The sequence below is a fragment of the Tenrec ecaudatus genome, chromosome 1 (genome assembly GCF_050624435.1).
Source record: "Tenrec ecaudatus isolate mTenEca1 chromosome 1, mTenEca1.hap1, whole genome shotgun sequence".
Classification (NCBI taxonomy): Eukaryota; Metazoa; Chordata; class Mammalia; order Afrosoricida; family Tenrecidae; genus Tenrec; species Tenrec ecaudatus.
In genome coordinates this window covers 303,420,601-303,440,179 of record NC_134530.1, presented here as the reverse complement: position 1 = coordinate 303,440,179, position 19,579 = coordinate 303,420,601, and the positions used below count along the sequence as shown (strand labels likewise).

Sequence of the window (19,579 nt, the reverse complement as noted above, 5' to 3'; positions counted from 1 at the left end):
ACTATTGATACTATTGAACCACGGGCTATTTTGTTGCGATCTGTTGTGACTGTGACTCAAACGGGGGGGGGGGGGTTGGGGGGCTCTCAAAATAAAGGATGAAACCACAAATCTTTTTTTAACGACGGCGACGACACCTCTCTGCTGGCGAGACGACGCGTGAGGGAAGAATCTGTGCGGTGCTTGCACGTAGATGGTGGTGGTTTTTCGGGTAAAGTTTTACACGGCAAACTGGTGGCTTTCTTCCTTCACAGAGGAGAGGACGGAGGTTGGCGTCACCTTCCGTTGCTAAGGGAACGAGCTCTGGCCGTTTTTAGTAATAAAGGAAGTCCAGGGGCCGGAATGCATAATCCATCGCTGCTCTAAACAATCCAAAGTGTTTGCTTTCCCTGGGACTGTTTAGTGAGATCAAAGACCTTCTGGGCGGGCACTGCTTTTGTTTTGCGACTCAAAGTTAGCCCTCGGTGTTCGCCCCTCTTTCCAGTAAGTATAATTTGCTGTTGGGTTACTTTGGGTGTTTTAAAAAGTTTTCTCGGAAGAGACTGGGCTTCTGAGTTTAACCTGAGTAGGTTAGGGGGAGAGATGAGTCGGATTAGCCTACTGAGCTTGGTTCCAATGAGTCTGCCTTGTCATGCTGTCCTGTGACATCCTGAAGGAATAGAGATGCTTCCTTTGTGTAAGTCACAGGGACGTGCCGCCGATGCTCCAAGCCAGACCTCCGCGGGCAGAGTGTTTTGCCATGTGCTGGATTCGCCCGTGCCCGGCTGCTGGGTGCTAAGATAGAGGGGTGGGCGCCCTGCCTGGATCATTGTTGATGAGAGACTCAAAATCGGCTGGGGCTTCATAACGATCCCCTTTACCCGACTGGTAGCTGGCGTCTTTCGCAGAATATTTCCCTGCCAGTATCCAGCAAGGAAGAACTGGTATGGCTTTTAATTGGTTTGTTATCTTTCGCCTGGACCAGCTGTTTGTTTGTTTGTTTTTCTCAGCAGAATGTATTACTTGTCATGACTATTGGTTAAATGCTGCATTTTTTCCTACTATTAGAAAGCTGTGTGGAGTGGCCAGGGAGATGGTGGTGTCAGGTATAGGTGTATGTTTTTTTTTTGGGGGGGGGGATTCTTACTCTGAAATGATGACGTATGTCTGTATATCTTAGAAGGATCTGTTTCACCATCTGAAATCCTCTTTCCCAGGTGGTCGAAGTGAACTCTGTGTTTGGAACATCGAGGATGGACTATCCCAAAATGGATTATTTTCTGGACGTTGAGTCTGCTCACAGACTCTTGGATGTTGAGTCGGCTCAGAGATTCTTCTACAGTCAAGGCGCTCAAGGTAACAAGATGGGAGGAAGGAGGGAGGGGCCTCTCCTTGACCAGATAGTTTTATATCTGGGTGCACAGTGTGGGCTCCCCACAGGTTAAATTTGGGCTCTATCCAGAAGTTCAACAAATAAGATTTCTAAATGGATAGTCTCTACTGAACTGTTGTTGGAATTGAGGCAGAAGGTTCACAGAAGGAATATGTCTAAACAAAAAGCCAACAACAACAATGTATGTAACTTGGGGTACCAATGAGTGAAGGGTCCAAAAATGACTGCTCCCCTCCTCCTGCCCAAAGCATATGCCTTAAAGGAAGCAATGATGTTTTTCCCCCAGGAAAAGGGTTTGAGTTTGCCGACTCTGCGCTTGATGAAATATAGGGCAACTTGACCTAGCCGACTGGAACCCACCCTGATGAGGGCCTCTAAAGGTCAGCATGGCCCTCTGTCACTTCCTTAGCCCCTTTTGAGGTCTTCACTGACTTCCTGGAGAATGGCCACTACCCTCTCCAGGGAGATGGGAAAGACACGGAGCACAGTGCATTTGATTACACGTTTCAAACCAGTCACTCCCCTCCAGTTTGCTGTTTGGGCGCTCTTGTATCCAAAGTGCATTAAGATGTTTTGCCATAACAATAGAGCAAAAGAGAAGCCAGAGTCTTTAATGGGAATTTCTGATATATCTCTATCTATATAGATATATCTATATCTATCTGTCTCTATATCCATATCTATCTATACAGAGATAATTTCCCTTTTCCAAAGAATATCTGGGGTTTTTCATCAAAGCAACCTGGTCACATGTATGTCCCAAATGGCGCACTGAGGATGAAGAAGGTGCCCCTATATGTAAATGAAAATAGTAGGTGAATTCCTGCAGCCTGTGCCTATCACTACTAGAAGGCAGTGGGCACACTGGGGACAGGGGATGTGCTGCCATCCCAGTGCTGAGGAGAGCTGACTTTTACTGGAGCTGAAGCCTTTTTGCTCAGGGCAATTCAAGGGCTTGCCTGCGGCCCCCTTCTCGGTTCCCCTGTCCAGTGCACAGTCAGGTCATTGAAAGCCCAGGTGTGAGGGGAGGTGGGGTTTGAAATGATCCAGTTGGTTTTCTTGAGCCTAGAGCAGCCCACTCACCAGCAGAGCTGAAACCAGAAAATTCTCTGCATCCTGCAGGATGTATGTATTTAGCACCGTCACTCTTAGTCACTTAAAGAGACATTAAAAAATGCTATTGGTGCCGGAAAGAGGTGAGAGGCTGGCTAGAGCCCCCAGCCTCTTGGAGGTCTGCAAACAAATCCTGAAATCGGGTGTCCATGTTGCTGATCCCAGTGCACAGTGACCTCAAGCAAGTTAGAGCAAAATTATACTCCTCAGGGTTGTCAAGGTCTGATTTTTTTCAGAAGGGAATGGCTACGCCTTTCTTCCGAGGTCCTTCTGAATAGATTCAAACCTGCAACCTTTTGGTGAGCGGGCAAGTGTGCTGACCATTTGCATCACCAAGGAGCTCCTGCAAATCACATGGCTATACCAGAGTGGGCAAGAAAGGAAGGAGTGAGAGCTCATCACCAGACTGGGGTTCCAACCTTGTCATCTCTGGTGCATTCAATTTGATTGATAGAATGTGGGGGTGTCTGACCCTGGAACAGAGCAGGGGAGCAGCAGGGAATGGTGCATAATGTGGATTTCCATTTGTCTTGCAGTAGGGATGATTGAAGTCTTTAAGAAGGCTGTGGGCTCTGGGCTTATACAGAAGGAAAGCAGGCAGCGTGTGGGAGGCGCGGAGGACTCAAGGCTGCCTGGTGACTGTCGGCAGATGGGGCTGGGGGTGGAGTGGTCAGAAGTGTTGTCATCAGTGGTTTAGACACCAGACCTGGAGGGACTAGAATAGCAGAGGGGGGTGGTAGCATAAGCGACGGCTGCCCCCTGGCACCGCGTTCATTTGGGGCCAAACAGAAGGATGTTCCAGTGGCAGAAGTTAGGATTTGCAGTCAAGATCGAAGCTGCCTTCAGATCAAGGTTCCATGCCACCCCCTCCCACTTCCAGAATCAGAGATCTAGGTGCCAGGCCTTGGGGTTGGTGTTTTCAACCAACACCACGGGAGTGTTAACTTACCCGTTGCTATTGAGCCAGCTCCACCTCTTGGTGACCTGATGGATAACAGAGAGGAGACCAGCCTCTGGGTCACAACAGATAATTGACGATTGTTCCAAAACCAGTCTAGGCGTCTGCATTTAAGAATCATCCCATCCACTCCAACGTCTGTTCTGGATCCAGAACAGAATTTCTTTTCCTCAGCATAGAGGCAGGATCGCACAATGGTTACAGACTCTGGGGCTTGGCCATCTGGGTTCATGTCCTGGGGCTGCCACTGTGAACTTGGGCAACTTTACTTCTTTGATCTTCGACTCCCTCCTCTGCAAAATGAAAACAACCATAGTTCCTAATTCATAAAGTTGCTATGACTACTAACGAGGTAATATTCAAAAGTACTTGCGACTGTGTCTGTCACATAGGAAACACTATAAAGATATGCAAATCAATAAAGCAAGCAACCTTGACAAATGATCCTGTCCCCTCTGAGATTTTATTGGGAAGTCACTGCTTTGCAGACAAGAACCATGTGGTCTAAAAGGAATTTAACCTCTGATAACCAGCAACAACAAAAGCTAAAAAGTAATTTTAAAATGTCAGTTGCTTTTATGCCCACGTCAGAACTTGATTTTTCAGGGTTGGCCGTCCTGTCATCCAGATATTTTTATAGACTGGTCAAGTGTCCCTGCCGTTACAAACGCTTTTAGGAGGAACCAGCAAACCGGCATTTCAGCCTCTAATTTCCTACCTGTCCCTCGCCAACATCCTGGTTCATTTTTGGTTTGTTTGTTTCTGCTTTTCAAATGTACAAACATCTTGAAATATAAAAGCGCAAGATCAGCCCTTGAGGACCTTGTAGGTTAGGGGGTCTCTTGGGTCTCTAGCTAAATCCAATGAAGCAAAATGCAGACCCTCTGAGGGCCAGCCACAGGCTCCACTGGCAAGCACCTTCTATGTGATGAAGAAAATATTTATCAGATACAGTAATGCCAGGATTAAAATGGTTGTGATTACATCCTGGTGGAATTTTTAAGCATTTCCTTCATTGGGAATTGGCAAAATGCCCATCTGGATGTAGAGGCAGTTTGTAGCTAGCTAAAACCAGATGAATCAGGAGTGTGAAAAGAAGAAAATGATGAGACAGATTTGTCTGGTTGTCCCAGGGATTTTCAAAGGCCAGTGATGTACTCTGGGCAATAAAGCAGCTGCTGTAACCTCCCAGCTCCACTATTTCCCTGGTCTGACCCTGAGATGAGGCTCGTCAGCTGCCACCTGAGGGATTTGGCTTTAGAAAACGCAATGTGTCTTGGACATGAGGAATGCTCTCCCAATTCACCTCCGATGCTTCCGGACAGTAAACCTGCTAGCACAGAGAAGGTTCTGGGAAGGCCCCCTTTAATTCAAAAGGAGAATTCTGGATTCCAAGTTCAGTCCTCTGGATCTATAATTTGCATTCATCTATCTTCCAGCTTTCTCACCATGTTCTCCCACACACTCAATTCCAGACTCGGTGATTTATATTGAACGGAGAAGGAAGTCCCATTATGAAACATGAAAGTGGTCCGTGAGGATGCTCAGGTTGAAATAGACCATGTGGATTGGAGAGTCTCTTGGGCTTTAGCTAAATCGAATGAAGCAGAATCTGTGCGGGTCCGTTACAGGCTCCACCGCGACTTTAAACCTGCTCCTGGACAATTCTGAGAGATACCGCTGTTTGAGCATCACCAGGGCACATGCCCAAGGCAAAGTCCAAAAGGAATAGGAGAGAAGGGAAAACAAACAAACAAACAAAAACAGGAAACAGAGAGAGGGAGGGGGGGGGTAAAAGATACAAATTGTGGGGATTGTAATCAAAGGCCTGGGACAAAATGTGTATGAATTCTTTCATGGAAAATCTCTCTCTCTCTCTCTCTCTCTCTCTCTCTCACACACACACACACACACACACACAGGTCAGTGAGCAGCAATGCCTGCCCCACCCAGGAGCTTGCTCACCCCCACTAGTTGCCATGGAGTCGATGCCAACTCATGCCCACAGTGGTGTAGAGTTGTGTTCCACAGGGCTTTCAGCGGCTGATTTGGGGGAGTAGATCCTCAGGGTGCCTCCGGGTAGCAGCCAAGCATTAACCTTGAAGCGATGTTATTACTCAGGGGATCCAGGGGCTTGCTAGAGACACAGACTCTCAGGTCCCACCTGAGAAGGAAAGAATAGCATTTTAATAAAAATAGCTTACATTAACATTCAGAAAGGCATGTTTTAGTTCAATGCACACTACAAAATACCTGGAATATTTTTAAGACTCCCCTCCTTGTCTTCTCCTTCCCCTGGTGGCATGGGCTTACGTGTTGGGTTGCTGACCACAAGATCCATCTGCCTCGTAGGAGAGAAAGACAGGGCTTTCTACTCCTGTCAAGAGTTACTGCTTGGAAAGCCACAAGGGCCGTTACGTCGGGTCTTGCATGGTCACTATGAGTCAGAATTGACTGGCTGGCATGAGTTTGGTTTTGTTTGTTTGCAACTTCTCCCTCACGGCTCACATCTGGGGTAAACTCACACATGAACATTTTTAATTCCTCCAGGCTATTCAAATATGCAGTTAGGACTGGGAATTACTGACCCTTCATTTGATAGTGAAAAAAAGAGACGTTTTAACCATCATGCAACTATGCTTGCTTGAGTGATTTTCCCTATCCTGATCTCCCCCATACAATGGGAGTCATGTGGAAGGACTGCAGATGCACTTAACTTAATATCAAAGATTATGTGTCTAGTCTGTTCATTGCTTCCATTTCATCTCAAAGAAAGCTTGGGACGTCAGGATGTTATTCTTGTTTTACTGATTAGAAAGATGCAGATTGGTGAGGTGAAGGATCTGGAAGGAGATTATCTGTTTACACAGCCGCAGAAGTAGGATTTGGATTCAGGGCTGTCTGGCTTCATAGCCCCAGCTCTTTTAAGTGTATTATGTTGCTTGCAAGGAGCCCTGGTGGCTAGTGGGTTACCCATGGGGCTGTTAACTATGAGGTCGGCTGTTCAAACCTACCATTCATTCCAAGAAAGAAAGATGAGGCTGTGCTGGCTCCAGGAAAAATTTAAAGTCTCCAAAACCCAAAGGGGCAGTTCTGCTTTGTCCTATAGAGTTGTTATGAGTCACAATCAACGTGACGACAGTAGATTTGGAAGTGGTCATATTGCTTGGCACAAGCATAAGAACAATGCTATGGATGGCACAGAACCGGTGCCGTGCACAGGGTCGCTGTGACTCGGAACCAACTCGACGGCACCCCACAGCAACCACATGCTGCTCACTGGGCAGAGGCTCCTTCCCAGCTTCTCAAGCACTTTGAAGATTCAGGCCTCCTGGCCAGAAATGATAGCCCTTAGTGTGCAAATCCTACTTGTAGTGATGAGGAAACCGAGGCACACAGCTTTTTGATTGACATTTTATTTTGTTATTGTTGTTAGCTGGTTTATGTTTTTTAATGTTTCTCTGTGTATGAAATCTGGGCTAAGGAGATCTATAGAGACATTACCTGGATTAATGATCCCTTGGGGGTATGCCAGGAGAGGCTGGGGAGGAATGGGGAGCCAATAGCAATGAGTATTAGAATAAAGATAATACTCTAAAGCAGGTTGTGGTGATAATGGTACAACACTGCTTGATGGGATCATACTGTTGAATTGTGTGCTATATGAATTATATGCCAATAAAACTGTTTTACAAAGAGAGCTAGGGGGACTGGAGACGAGAACCCGATCTCTTGCCTACCATGTTTCTCCACCTTCCACTGCAATCTAGGTTTCTTTTCTCAAAGACCATCAATATCCTTAGACATTTAAATTACCTTCAAAGGGAAAAATACATTAAAAGGCAGCCAATTGACTAAATTCACCAGGCAATCAAATTTATGACTCCTGCTCACAACCCCCCTTCTTTTATCATTTTAAATAACTCCTGGCATTTAAGCCTGGTGTATAGTCATTGTGACTTGATCTTAATGCACCCCTTCTTCTGCCTACATTGTCTTGTTCAACAAAAGGAAATGTTCCTTTTGACAACTGATGAATGTCACAGGGTGAAAAGCAAAGACTTGCTTAGAGTTGGAAATAGAGGAGAATTCATCTAAAATCCCTCTCCCATCCCTTTCTCCCCAGTCCCCTCTAAGCCCTTTCCACCCTCTGAAATCTGTACAAACAGTGGCTTTCCAATCGTGAGCTTTGAGTTGAAGTGAAATGGATTTTAAGCCTCGAGAGACATCATTACATGACCCCAAGAGAAAGCAAAATTTGCTAGCGCTTGTTTTAACTGCAAAATATTAACAACCGTCACCAGCAAAGAAAGTGCTATTTCCTTTCCTGTGCTCAGTGCAAGGCTCAGCCCAAATACCGCCTCCTCTGTGAAGTCTTGATCAATGGTTCCAGGATTATCTCACCTGGCCTTTTGCACGTGTAATGTAGCAATCGCTTTGGATACTTCCTGGACACACACCTTCAGATAAAGGCCTCTCCTCTGAAAACCTCTGGGGTTTCATCAGAATAACTAAGATGTTAACTCTGAATCTGTAGGAGTTCTGGAAACGTGAATCAGGTATGCCAATAAAATGTTTATTACATCCCTGTTAGGGTTGAATCTATTGTTTTATCATTACTTAAGTGTCTGTTCCTTACCTCCAGCATGACCATCTCCTTAAATATTGGTTTGTCTGTTTGTTACTTGTTCATTTGTTTTTGTTTTTTTGTTTATGCCTGGGTAGTGCAAATGATTATGTGCTCAGCTGCTAATCCGAGAGTTGGCACCTAGGAAGAAAGATTTGGTGATGTACTACTGAAAAATAACTCACAAAGTCAATGCCACCCAGTCGACGCTGGGACATTCTTTGGAACGCAGCTCTTCTCTGACATACATGAAGTCACGACGAATCAGAGTCGACTCTACAGCAAATAGTTTTTGTCTGTCCACTTGTGGGAATCTTATTTGCTGTACAGTAGACAGTGAAGACCAAATCAACTCAATGGCAGTGATTGAGTCGAAATGCCCCTACTGAACTTAAGTATGCAAATGATTACATTTGCATTACAAAGAGAGACTTGGGATTCAAAAAAGAGGAATTTTTAGGTAAAGATGGTACCTCTAAGATTTTAGGGAATTAAAACCTTTAGTTTAAAATGGAGAGTCGACACCATCCTCCAGTACTTGGCGTTGCAGGAAAGAGAAGAAAGGCATAAATTTTGCTTAAACAGAAAACAAACTCACTGCCTTGGAACCCTTGCCAACTCATAGCAGCCCCATAGGAGAGGGTCGAGTGCCCCTAGGTTTCTGAGACTACGACTCTTTGTGGGAGTAGTGGAAAATCAAAATAGAGCAGGACAAGTCTCAATGTACCATTGAAGATAATTGACTCCTTCAGCTGGATTTCAGGGATTCCTGCGCAATAGGAGTTGGAATCGACTTGATCGTAGTGGGTGTGATTTGTGAAGGAGGACTTGGCTAACCACAACGTGAACATATTGGACCATCCCCCACCTCACCCCCCAGCCACTCCTGTCAAAGAAAAAATTACAGCCTGGGACACCCATGAAGCTAATTCCACTTTGCCCAGAAGATTGCTCTGAGTCAGAATTGGTTGCGTTAGCTTTTTTGAATTCCCTGCATAGAGCAAATGGTTTGCATTTGACTACTTAGCAAAAGGTTAGTGGTTCTACTCCACCCAGCGATGCAACAAAAGAAAGCCTTGGCCAGGTTCTTCCATAGAAATGCCACCATTGAAAGCCCTTTGGGGGACAGGTCTCCTTTGAAACAGTGGGTGGTGCCCTGCCATCGAATCCACTCAGTGGCAATGAGCTTTGGGTAAAGAAGACTTTTTTATATACAAAAGTATATGATGTCTGGATTCTCATTCTGCCTGAAAGTAGAATTGTGGAAGAGGAGCATGGACTATGACCATGCTCAGGAAAGCAGCTCTGCAGTGTAACCTTAATTGAGATACTTTTTCTTCTTTTGACCCTGACCGCCCATTCTGTCCTTTGGACATTTACCACCTAGTCTGCTCTTTATATTTGGGGCTGACTAATGGAGCCCTGAGGGTGTAGTGGGCTGCGATCCCCATGGTCGGCAGTTCAAAACCACCAGCAACCATGCAGAAGAAAGAATGAGCTTTCTACTCCCATAAGCAGTTACAACCTCAGAAACGCACTGGGGGTTGCTAGGAGTCAGCTTTGACATGATGGCAGTAATTCCCAAACCAGTGACCATTCATATTCTTTCTTCCAACCAGCCTCAAAAGAAGACTTTTGACACCTAACTGACCATTCACTGGGAACCACTAACTGTTCTAGGGATCATGCTCAGCCTGTTCCAGGTGGTCTCCTCCCATGCCTGCCCTCTGAGAGGATATCAGCATGGCCATAAGGATGGCTCAGGTCTAGACCTGCAAGTCTAATTTGGTCCATAAAGACTGAGGCCAAAATGGCCTTCCTTCAAAGGAACCTGACCCCAGTTGGTGCTTAATCACCAACTGAATTATAACTTCCATGCACCTACGTAATGTCTTCCCCACTGCCCCTCAGAGTTCTGCCTCTCTGGGACCAGAACAACATAACCGGCCATCTCCTCTATTCCCCTCAGAGTGAGGGTCTTTAATTTGATCTCACCATTGACTTCCCAGACCCCTGTCCTAAGAAACGTTTCAGACGATATTCCTTTTTCTCTCGTTTCCAGCCTTGCTTGTGTGACTTCTGTGCCATCATCCTCAACAAATATGGGTTTTGTTGTTGTTGTTGTTGTTGGGTTTTTTTTCTCCCCAACACTAGCCAGGAAATCTCACACTGTGCTTCCCTCACGCTGACAAGCTAACTATCAAGCCCACCCTCCTAACCTCCCACACACTGCATTTCAGACCTCTAATTGCTCACACCAGGCTCTGCAAACCTGCTTTTAATCCAGGGAATGCTGGGCATGAAAGCGAGAGGGAAGGCAAGAGGGAAAACACTGTGGAGAATCAGGCTGCCCATTCCATGGGGAGCAGCAAACTAGCCCTCTTGGTCTGGGCTAGGGACACCCTCTGGGAAACAAATAGTAACCCTTGTGCCTACAATTTACCTCAACACAACCTTCGAATGATTGTTCCTCTGCCCTCAGCCACCACCAGCGGTGCTGTGCATGGAAAGTCAGGACTCCTGGGTAGGGCGTGTGGGTGAGAAGAGAGAAGATGATTGAATGAGAGACAGGGACAATGAACTAATCCCAATTCTCACGTCTGGGAGAAAGAGAAAGGTTGCTCCCATGAAACTCCGCAGTCTTGGAAATCTCTCTAGGGTGTCTCTGAGTTGGGATCCACTCTTCATCAGTGGGTTTGGGGGTTTATTGGTTGCTTTTGGTTTATATTTACACATGAAAGCGCCCTGGTAACACGGGGGTTAAGGACTTAGCTGCTGACCTAGGTGCCCCAGCTTGGAATCGACCAGGCAAGATGTGACTGTCTGCTTCCATACAGGTAACAGCCTGGAGGAACCCGCCTGGGCAGTCTCACACGGTGGCTATGGGTTAGAGTCACCGAACAGGCAGCCAGTCTCGGTAGTGACCCATGACCCAATTCACATATGCAAGTCACAAGAATTTGGGAAATAATTCTTACTCCTTATTCTTATTTGCCCAAACAAATTTCTTTCAAACTTTCCACCCTGTCTTCTATGCTTGAGCTGGCAGAGCAAGCAGGGCGCCCAGCACCTCAAAGGCAACTAACCCGTGGCCAACTAGGATTGGGAAGAGTTTCCTAGTGAGGCAATCCGAGGTCTCCACTTGACTTCTGAAATGGTAGGACTGATCTTAGGGATATAGCCCTTTTCAATTATAAAAGCAAAACAACCACAATTTTTCTTCAATTATCAAAGCCAAACATGGGTAATAGTAAAGCCTTTGGGAGGAAAATCAACCTCAAATAATCATTTTTAGTATAATGTTAAATATATTTTCATATATGGAATGTTATTTGCTATATAAAATTGCAGCATGGCTGTTCCATGTTTAATGTATTAAGTACATATATAAACTAAGTTTATTTTTAGTCCCTTTCATATGGGGGTCATATTTTTACAAAGTTATAATCAGGATGTTCATAAACAGTTTGGGAAGGGGAGGAAGGGGGAACCGATCGTAATGATCGACACACAATCATACACCCCTGCAGGGGGAATAACAACAAAATCCATGGGGGAAGGGAGACAGCAGTTGTTGTGAGATATAAAAATAATAATGTATAAGCTATCAAGGGGCCACAGGGGGGGGAGCTGATACCAAGGGCTCCAATAGAAAGTAACTGTCTAGAAAAGAATGATGACAACATATGTACAAATATGCCTGATACAATTGATGTATGGATTGTAATAAGAGCTGTATGAGCCTCCAATAAAATTATCTTTTATTAAAAAAAAGTTTAGGGATCAATAAGATCCTTTCCAGCATTGGACAAAGAATCTCAGAATTTGGGGCTTGGGGGCTTCAGAGTCGCACCATTCTGAGTTCAAACAATGGCTATTTTATGACTTAGGAAAATTAATATAATTTCCCTTTGCCTTACTTTTTCCTTTTGTATCAGAATGAGAATACTCAGAGCTTTTGCTTCAGTTAGTTATTCTGAAAACTAAGTGAAACAAAATCATGTTTTGCAAGCTATGACTAGATGATAAAGAATTTTCAGGCAATGCATGTATTTATTTTACTGTGGTTTAGTGCAATGTAAATAGAAGAATTTAATTGAAATATAAACTAATAGTGTATACTAGTGAACTATTTCTTAGAGCAAGAAAAAACAAGTAGGCTGATTGAAGTCCATTTAAGAGAGACATCAAATACATCACAGTGTAGTTGATATTTAGATGTAGTAAAATGCTCAGTAAGTGATATCGGAATGGCTGAAGTTTGGAAACATTGGATAAGTAAATATAAACGACTAAGCAGAATGTCCAGGCAACTCATTGCAGTCAGAATCAACTCTCCAGGCATATGAGAGTAAGCAAAATGGCCAGCACATAGTATGTATATGGTAAATGCCAGATCCTCTGTAAATTATGTTTTAATTTTCTCAACCTTGAAGGAAATAGTGGAACTCCATTTTCCCCCAAAAGACCATTCCCCTTATCCCATCCCTTGTCTTGTCTTCTTTGGTATCATTGATGGCTAATTCAAATGTCAAAGCCCTTTGGAGATGTGAGCTCCTTTTAAAATACAAGAAAAAGGCAATACAGTATTGATTTCAAAAATAAAATAATTGACAACCTCTGAATGAATTTTGTGCATAGTTCTACTGCTGAATATTTTCTTACTCTAGATGTGCTTAAAGCATCAGTTTGGTTTAACCCAGAATCCCTGTGAGTAATGCAAATAGTTAATGTGATTGGTGGCTAATGAAAGGTTGGAGAGTCAAGTCCACTCAGTGGGTGCTAGAAGAAAGATTTGGAGATCTGCTTCCAATAATTCTACCATCCACTCTCAAAATTTTGAAGATACCAATTGAAATGGTTCCACAAGCTGAGTGAGCACTAGAAGTACTGATTTATTCATCTAGGCCAGGAAATTTGGAAAACAGCTACCTGGCCAACTGACTGGAAGAGATCCATATGTGTGCCCATTCCAAAGAAAGGTGACCCAACAGAATGCTCAAACTCTAGAACAATATCACTGTCAGCACAAGCAAGTAAAACTGTGCTGAAGATCATCTAACAACGGTTGCAGCAGTACATTGACAGGGAGCTACCAGAGGCTCAGAAGAGTATGTGGAACAAGAATCTCCCTGAGTAGTAATTAATTCAACAGCAGCTGTTATTTTTTTTAAACATACGCTAAGCTGATTTTCTCTTAATTTTAAGCAAATTCTAGTTTATCAGAATGCGACCCGATGCAGTGAGGTAAATGAATCAGCATTTACCTATGAATGAAGAATTTCATTTCAGACATTCCATTCGAATTCATGTTTTCCTTTCTCTACTTTGTTCCCTTAAGAAAAACATGGGTAGTAAGAGGGGGTTCAGAAATACTGATATCTAATTCTTCCCCCACCATTTAATAATCCTGTGAGTGGCTATACACACACCTTTTGTTTCTGGATTTGTTACCAAATGATCATTCCTACAATATGATAATAAGGACATGCTAATGTAAAACGAATCAAAGCCCTGGACACATTGCTGATTTTCAACCTTTTATTTAATGAATTAATAAATTACTACCATGAAGAAAACATGAACGTTCAGTGAATGTTCTATGTCAGTAAGAAATTTAACAGAAAATGTAACAAGAGTACAAAGTAATCTAATGAAAGGAAGACTCGGTTCTCAAGGTGTGTTAGACAGGGTTCTCTAGAGAAACAAAATCAGAATGCTTATAATTTTATATATATTTATACAGATATAAGAAATAAACAGTTAATTAAATCATAACGCGGTACAAACGGCTCCCATGAGAGAGTTGTGAGACACTGGCAGTCCTTCAAGTCTTGAGGGCCATTGGGTAGTACTCTGTAGAGCAATTCAGGCTATCCGGGCACAGGCAGCAAACAGCAAACACCAACAGTCAGCCGGATGACAGGGTCCAACAGTCCCCAGCTCAAGAGATGTAAATTCCAATGGTGTGGCAAAGCAGGTCTTGAAGGAACCTCAAATTACAGTGACACAGTCCACGGGTTAGGTGTCCCACAGGTAGTGTAGCTTGCAAATTGAGGCACAAAACAAGCAAAGCAGCCACACTGGTCCAATGATTAAAGAGCAAGAGATGAGAGGCGAGGCTCGCCGAGCCATTTATCTCCCCGCCCTTCAATTCATCCCACATGTGTTTATCGGCCAGGTTGGCACAATAAATTAACTACCTCACAAGGGGAAGGAGGAAATTTCAGAGAGTTCGACATGGAAAGATGATACCTAAACTTCAACTTGCCATTCGAACAAGGGTGATGTGTTCTGAGCCTGTCCCAAGTCTTTTCATTAAATGCAAGGAGGAGGAAATGATCTCCGAGATTGGAGTGGAAGCAGGATTCAAGGGAAGAGACTGTAAACGGTAGGTTAAGGGATTTTGGATTTATTCGGTAGAAAACAGAATAGTTGAAGGATTTCTACAACTGCAGGAGACCACGAAGGACTTCGGGTCCCATTTCACCCCTACCTTGTTACACATCCGCAAAACACTTTCTATGGTTCTTCCTCAGGAGCCTTGGGGAACAGGCCACTGCAATTGGATTTTATTGCTGCTTTGTTGTGGTGTCCTTAAGGGATCTTAGCTTTTTAAAGCTCCAAATGGTTTCCTTGCAAATGTATGAGGTTTGGAAATTGACACCCAACAATGAACTTCAAGTCTCCACCTTTCTGATGAGGAAAGGGTAGGGCAGAGAGATGCACTGACGAAATATAATGGAGATTCAAAATTCCCCACGATGAACACCAAACCAAGGGCTGAGAATTCCAGCTCAAAAGGCACAAATCCCTTGGCCTCAAGGAATTAACCAGCTAGTGTGGGAACAGATAAAGAAGCCAATGGTTGAAGTTTCAAAAGAGAGATGCTAGGAGAATATGCATTCTTGTTTAACAAGAATACATGAGCTTCCCAAATGCAATAAAAGGATGTGGGGGCGGGGGAGGGTACTGGGGAGAAAGGGAAGTGTGTTTCCAAGTTGACTTTGAAAAGGAGATGACAGTGAACCTGCATTTGAGTTAGGTTTAGGAAAAAGAAAAAAAATTCGCTTTGGCTTGTGATAAAGTATGGACGTAAAAACAGGGATATAATTAGGGGGAGTGTTCTAGCTAGGAGTCCCGGTGGTGTTGGGATTGGGCTGCAATTTGTATGGTCAAAACCACCAGCAACTCCGCCAGAAAAAGACTGGACTTTCTACTCCCTTGAACAGTTACCGTCTCAGAAAACCATAGAGGGGTCACTGTGAGTCAGCATTGACTTAATGGTAGTGAGGTTGTGTGTGTGTGGGGGGGGGGGTCTGTTTGTTTACTAGCTACACTATGCCTAGAGCCCAGGGGCTCAACCATAATAATAATTACAAGGACTGCATAGAACTGGGGAGTGTTGCTATGACTCAGAACTGACTCGATGGCACTTAACAACATGGCCATGGTAAGGGAGCTCTAGAGAGGCATAGAGGTTATGCTACACTGGGCTGCTAACCACAAGGTCGGCAGTTTGAATCCACTAGCATTCTTCAGGAGAAAGATGGGGTCTTCGACTCCTTTATAGAGCATCTTGGAACCCTACAGGGGCAGCTCTACCCTACCCTACAGGCCGGGTTCCTGTGAGTCAAAATCTACTCAGAGTTTGGGCTTGGTTTGTTTTCAATGGACATCTTATCAGGTGAGACCAGCCCCCAAAGAAGGGCATCACGCTTGGTAAAGTAGAGGAGAAGCAAAGAAGAAAAAGGCCCTTGACAAGAAGGACGGACACAGTGGACTCAAACATAAGAAGATGATGGCACCAGACCCGGTGGTGATTCATTCCATTATAAGTAGAGACGCTATGAGTCAGAGCTGACTCAATGGCCCCTAACAAGAACAACAATAACATGGAATGCCCAAGCAGAGTTTATCTGTAAGATACAAGTTATACAGGTCCAATGCTTGGTACTGAGATCTTGGGAAATGATCCACAATAGTCTGTGTGGCTTGGTAGCTCCTAAAGTAATTTAAATAATAAGTTTGTCCATCTGCTTCTCAATATGTGGTTACACGGGGCCTTTAATTTTCCTTTCATGTTCCTGGGAGCATTGGAAGATTGCTTAAATACTTCTTTTCTAAATTAAATGTTTTTCCTTTAAAATACAATATTTTAATGCGATAAACTTTCTCCATAGCAATAGTAACCTATTTGAACTGTTTATATGAACCAAACATTTGAAATGGATGGCATTTTTGACTTAAGCTCGGACTTGTGTTTTCTTAAGCACAATGCAGAGTTAATACTTATAGAACAATCTAGAGCAAACATTTTTCTTTAATCTCAGTGGAGCCCTAACACCTTCCAAAACTCTAGCTTGTTACAGAATATTGCAAACTAAGGAAGAAAGAAAATAGATTCAGCTATAGCTGGTTAAAATTAGATGTCACTTTTCTTCCAAACCGATGGAGGAAATCTTCTGTATGTTTTAGTGGATGATACACGATGTGGTGGATTAAATTTGATAGGTGACAGGCAGAGAGAAACATTTGGCTTTGCCCAATTTAAATCCTGGTCTCTGGACAAACAACGGTCATACTCCAAACATCTGCACACAGAAATTTCCAAAGGAAAAGAGAAAGAGGAAGGGGATTATATTTTTATTTTACTTACTCCACAAAAAGGACATGGCTGAAGTAGGCAGCACGTCCATTTTCCAGATGAAGTCATCCTTGATTCCAAATAGCTTGCTTGCTGGAGGATGTTCACTCAGCTATTCGTTGAAGAGCCAGAATTCTAAACCCCATCCTTCTGGGTCTTCTCACTGTGTCTCAGAGTCTTATTGGCGACCATGGGAACACTGGGGAAAGTGACACAGGATGTTCATGCATTCCCAACACCTAAAGGATGTACGTCTCAATACTCTGAGATAAAAGATGTGGCAATGGAATCACTCTATAGAATTATAATCATAGGTTCTGTAAGCTTCTTAAAGGCTTTTAAAAAAATTCATTTTATTTGGGGCTCATACAACTCTTATCACAATTCATCCACTGTGTCAAGCACATTTGTACATATGTTGCCATCATCATTCTCAAAACATTTGCTTCGTACTTGAGCCCTTGGTATCAGCTCTTCATTTTCCCCTCTCTCTCTGTTCCCCTTGAGCCCTTGATAATTTATAAATTATTATTTTGTCATGTCTTACACCATCTGACATCGCCCTTCATCCACTTCTCCACTGTCTATCCCTCAGGGAGGAGGTTATATGGAGATCCTTGTAATCTGTTCCCCATTTCTCCCTCACTTTCCCTCCACCCTCCTGGTATTGCCACTCTCACCACTGTCCTTAGGGATTCATCTGCCCTGGATTCCCTGTGTTTCCAGTTCCTATCTGTACCAGTGTACATCCTCCGGTCCAGCCAGATTTGTAAGGTAGAATTGGGATCATGATAGTTGGGGGGAGGAAACATTCAAGAACTACAGGAAAAGTGTATGTTTCATCATCGCTACACTGCACCCTGATTGGCTCGTCTCCTCCCCACAGCCCTTCTGCAAGGGGATGTCCAATTTCCCACAGATGGGCCCTGGATCCCCACTCTGCACTCCTCCTCATTCACAGTGCAATGATTTTTTTTGTTTTGTTTTGTCTTTGATGCCAGCTACCTGATCCCTTCAATGCCTAGTGATCTCACAGGCTGGTGTGTTTCTTCCATGTGGGCTTTGTTGTTTCTCAGTTAAATGGTCCCTTGTTTATCGTCCAGCCTATAAGACCCCAGATTCTATATCTTTTGACAGCCAGGCACCATCAGCTTACTTCACCGCATTTGCTTATGCACCTGCTTTGTCTTCAGTGATCGTGTCCGGGTAGGCTAGTGTGTTTCTTCCATGTGGGTTTTTTAGTTAGATGGCTGCCTATTTATCTTCAAGCCTCTTAAAGGCATTTTTAAGGATCTGTTTAATCAGGAAAAATCTCACAGTAGGATTATTTTAAAGTCTGTGTTTTACTTATCATTTACTTGAGAGTGGGGAGGTGGCTCCCTGTGCAAGCTACATGGGAATTTCTTAAAACACTCATAATGGCCTTTCCTTCTCCCAATGTAACATATAATAGTTATAGAAAAATACAGCCAAACAACCAAACAGAACTGAACTAACTCCATCATCTAAAATTAAGTACTACTTACAACCTGGTATTTTAATCTTCTTTTTACACCACACGCACACACACACACAGACACACACACAGACACACACACACACAGACACACACACACACAGACACACACACACAGACACACACACAGACACACACACACAGACACACACACAGACACACACACAGACACACACACACACACACACACACACACACGATTTGAACCTAAATGAAGCTTCTTGAATTTGTTACCTTTAATGTTCTGTGACTTAATTTAAAAGATCAGGAAATTCTTCATACCTTTGGGGTGATTGATTCTAATTATGATTATGAGATCATCAAACATGGTTTTTACTAAGAAAGGAAAATCAACCATGCTATGTTTTTGCCCAAAGGGTAATTTGGCAGCTAGGCCAATGTTCCTGCATTGCTATTATTTCCCAAACAAGAGTATCTGACTAATATTCTGCTTACTAGCCTGGGCCCATCTGCAAACACAATAAAATGCAAATAAAGCATGTACCTCACCTCTACTGGAGGTCTCTCCTCTTAGACGCACACATTTGGGAAATTTTATGTTTTCCCCTCTCTGTTGCCACAATATGATTTTAATTTTATTCACATCAGATGTAGCACTTCATTACTGATCAAGAGCATGTGGGCTGATTCTCGCATTGTTTCATTTAACAAGATAACAATAGAGCGTTGCAGCTGGACTGACTTCCACTAGCTCATTTCACAGGTGACGGAAGGACAAAGGATAAGTAGTGTGTTGTGTGTTAATCCTTAACACATGCCGTAAAAACCCCAGACCAAGCAACCCCACCGCCATCCAGTTGATTTCCACTCAACAACCCGGGAGGACAGAGGAGAGCTGCGTGTTGGGCTTTCCAAGGCGAAAGGGTCTTCTGCCGCCCATGGAGTGACTGGTAGAGTCAAACTGCTGACCTTGCAGTTAGCGACCCAGTGCATAACCCACCATGCCTCCCAGAGCTCCTCACACACACCATAAGCCATGCCGATTTATCTCGTTGCAAAATAGCAAACTTAGAAGTCTGATAGTGCCTACCGAAATGCACACAAAACAAAGACTCAAAGTCACGACCACGGAGGCCATCCTGACTCATGGCCACTCTACAGAGAGCCTCTGCAGCTGCAAATCGTCACCAGAGCAGACAGCCTCGTCTCTCTCACACCTTTGCGGTTAATAGTGTCTAATCCACAATGCCACCATGCTCCTTTTTCCCATTACTCATTAAAAAAAAAAAAACCAATCCACTGCATTGGGATGGATTCTGACTCATAGCTCCCCTATATAAGGCTGTCGTAGCTATAAATCTTTCTGCGGGCAGATACCCTCATCT

At 43.8% G+C, this 19,579-nt stretch overlaps 1 protein-coding gene across 1 annotated transcript in view; it reads left to right on the top strand.

The window, feature by feature from the left end:
* The first annotated feature begins 1,232 nt into the window (after nucleotides 1-1,232).
* The window catches only part of LOC142441024 (phosphatase and actin regulator 1-like), a 155,537-nt gene continuing 137,190 nt past the window's right edge, over nucleotides 1,233-19,579 (top strand). The window contains exon 1 of the mRNA XM_075543131.1: nucleotides 1,233-1,335. Within this exon, the coding sequence (XP_075399246.1) occupies nucleotides 1,233-1,335 (103 nt within the window). The remainder of the gene's footprint in view (nucleotides 1,336-19,579) is intronic.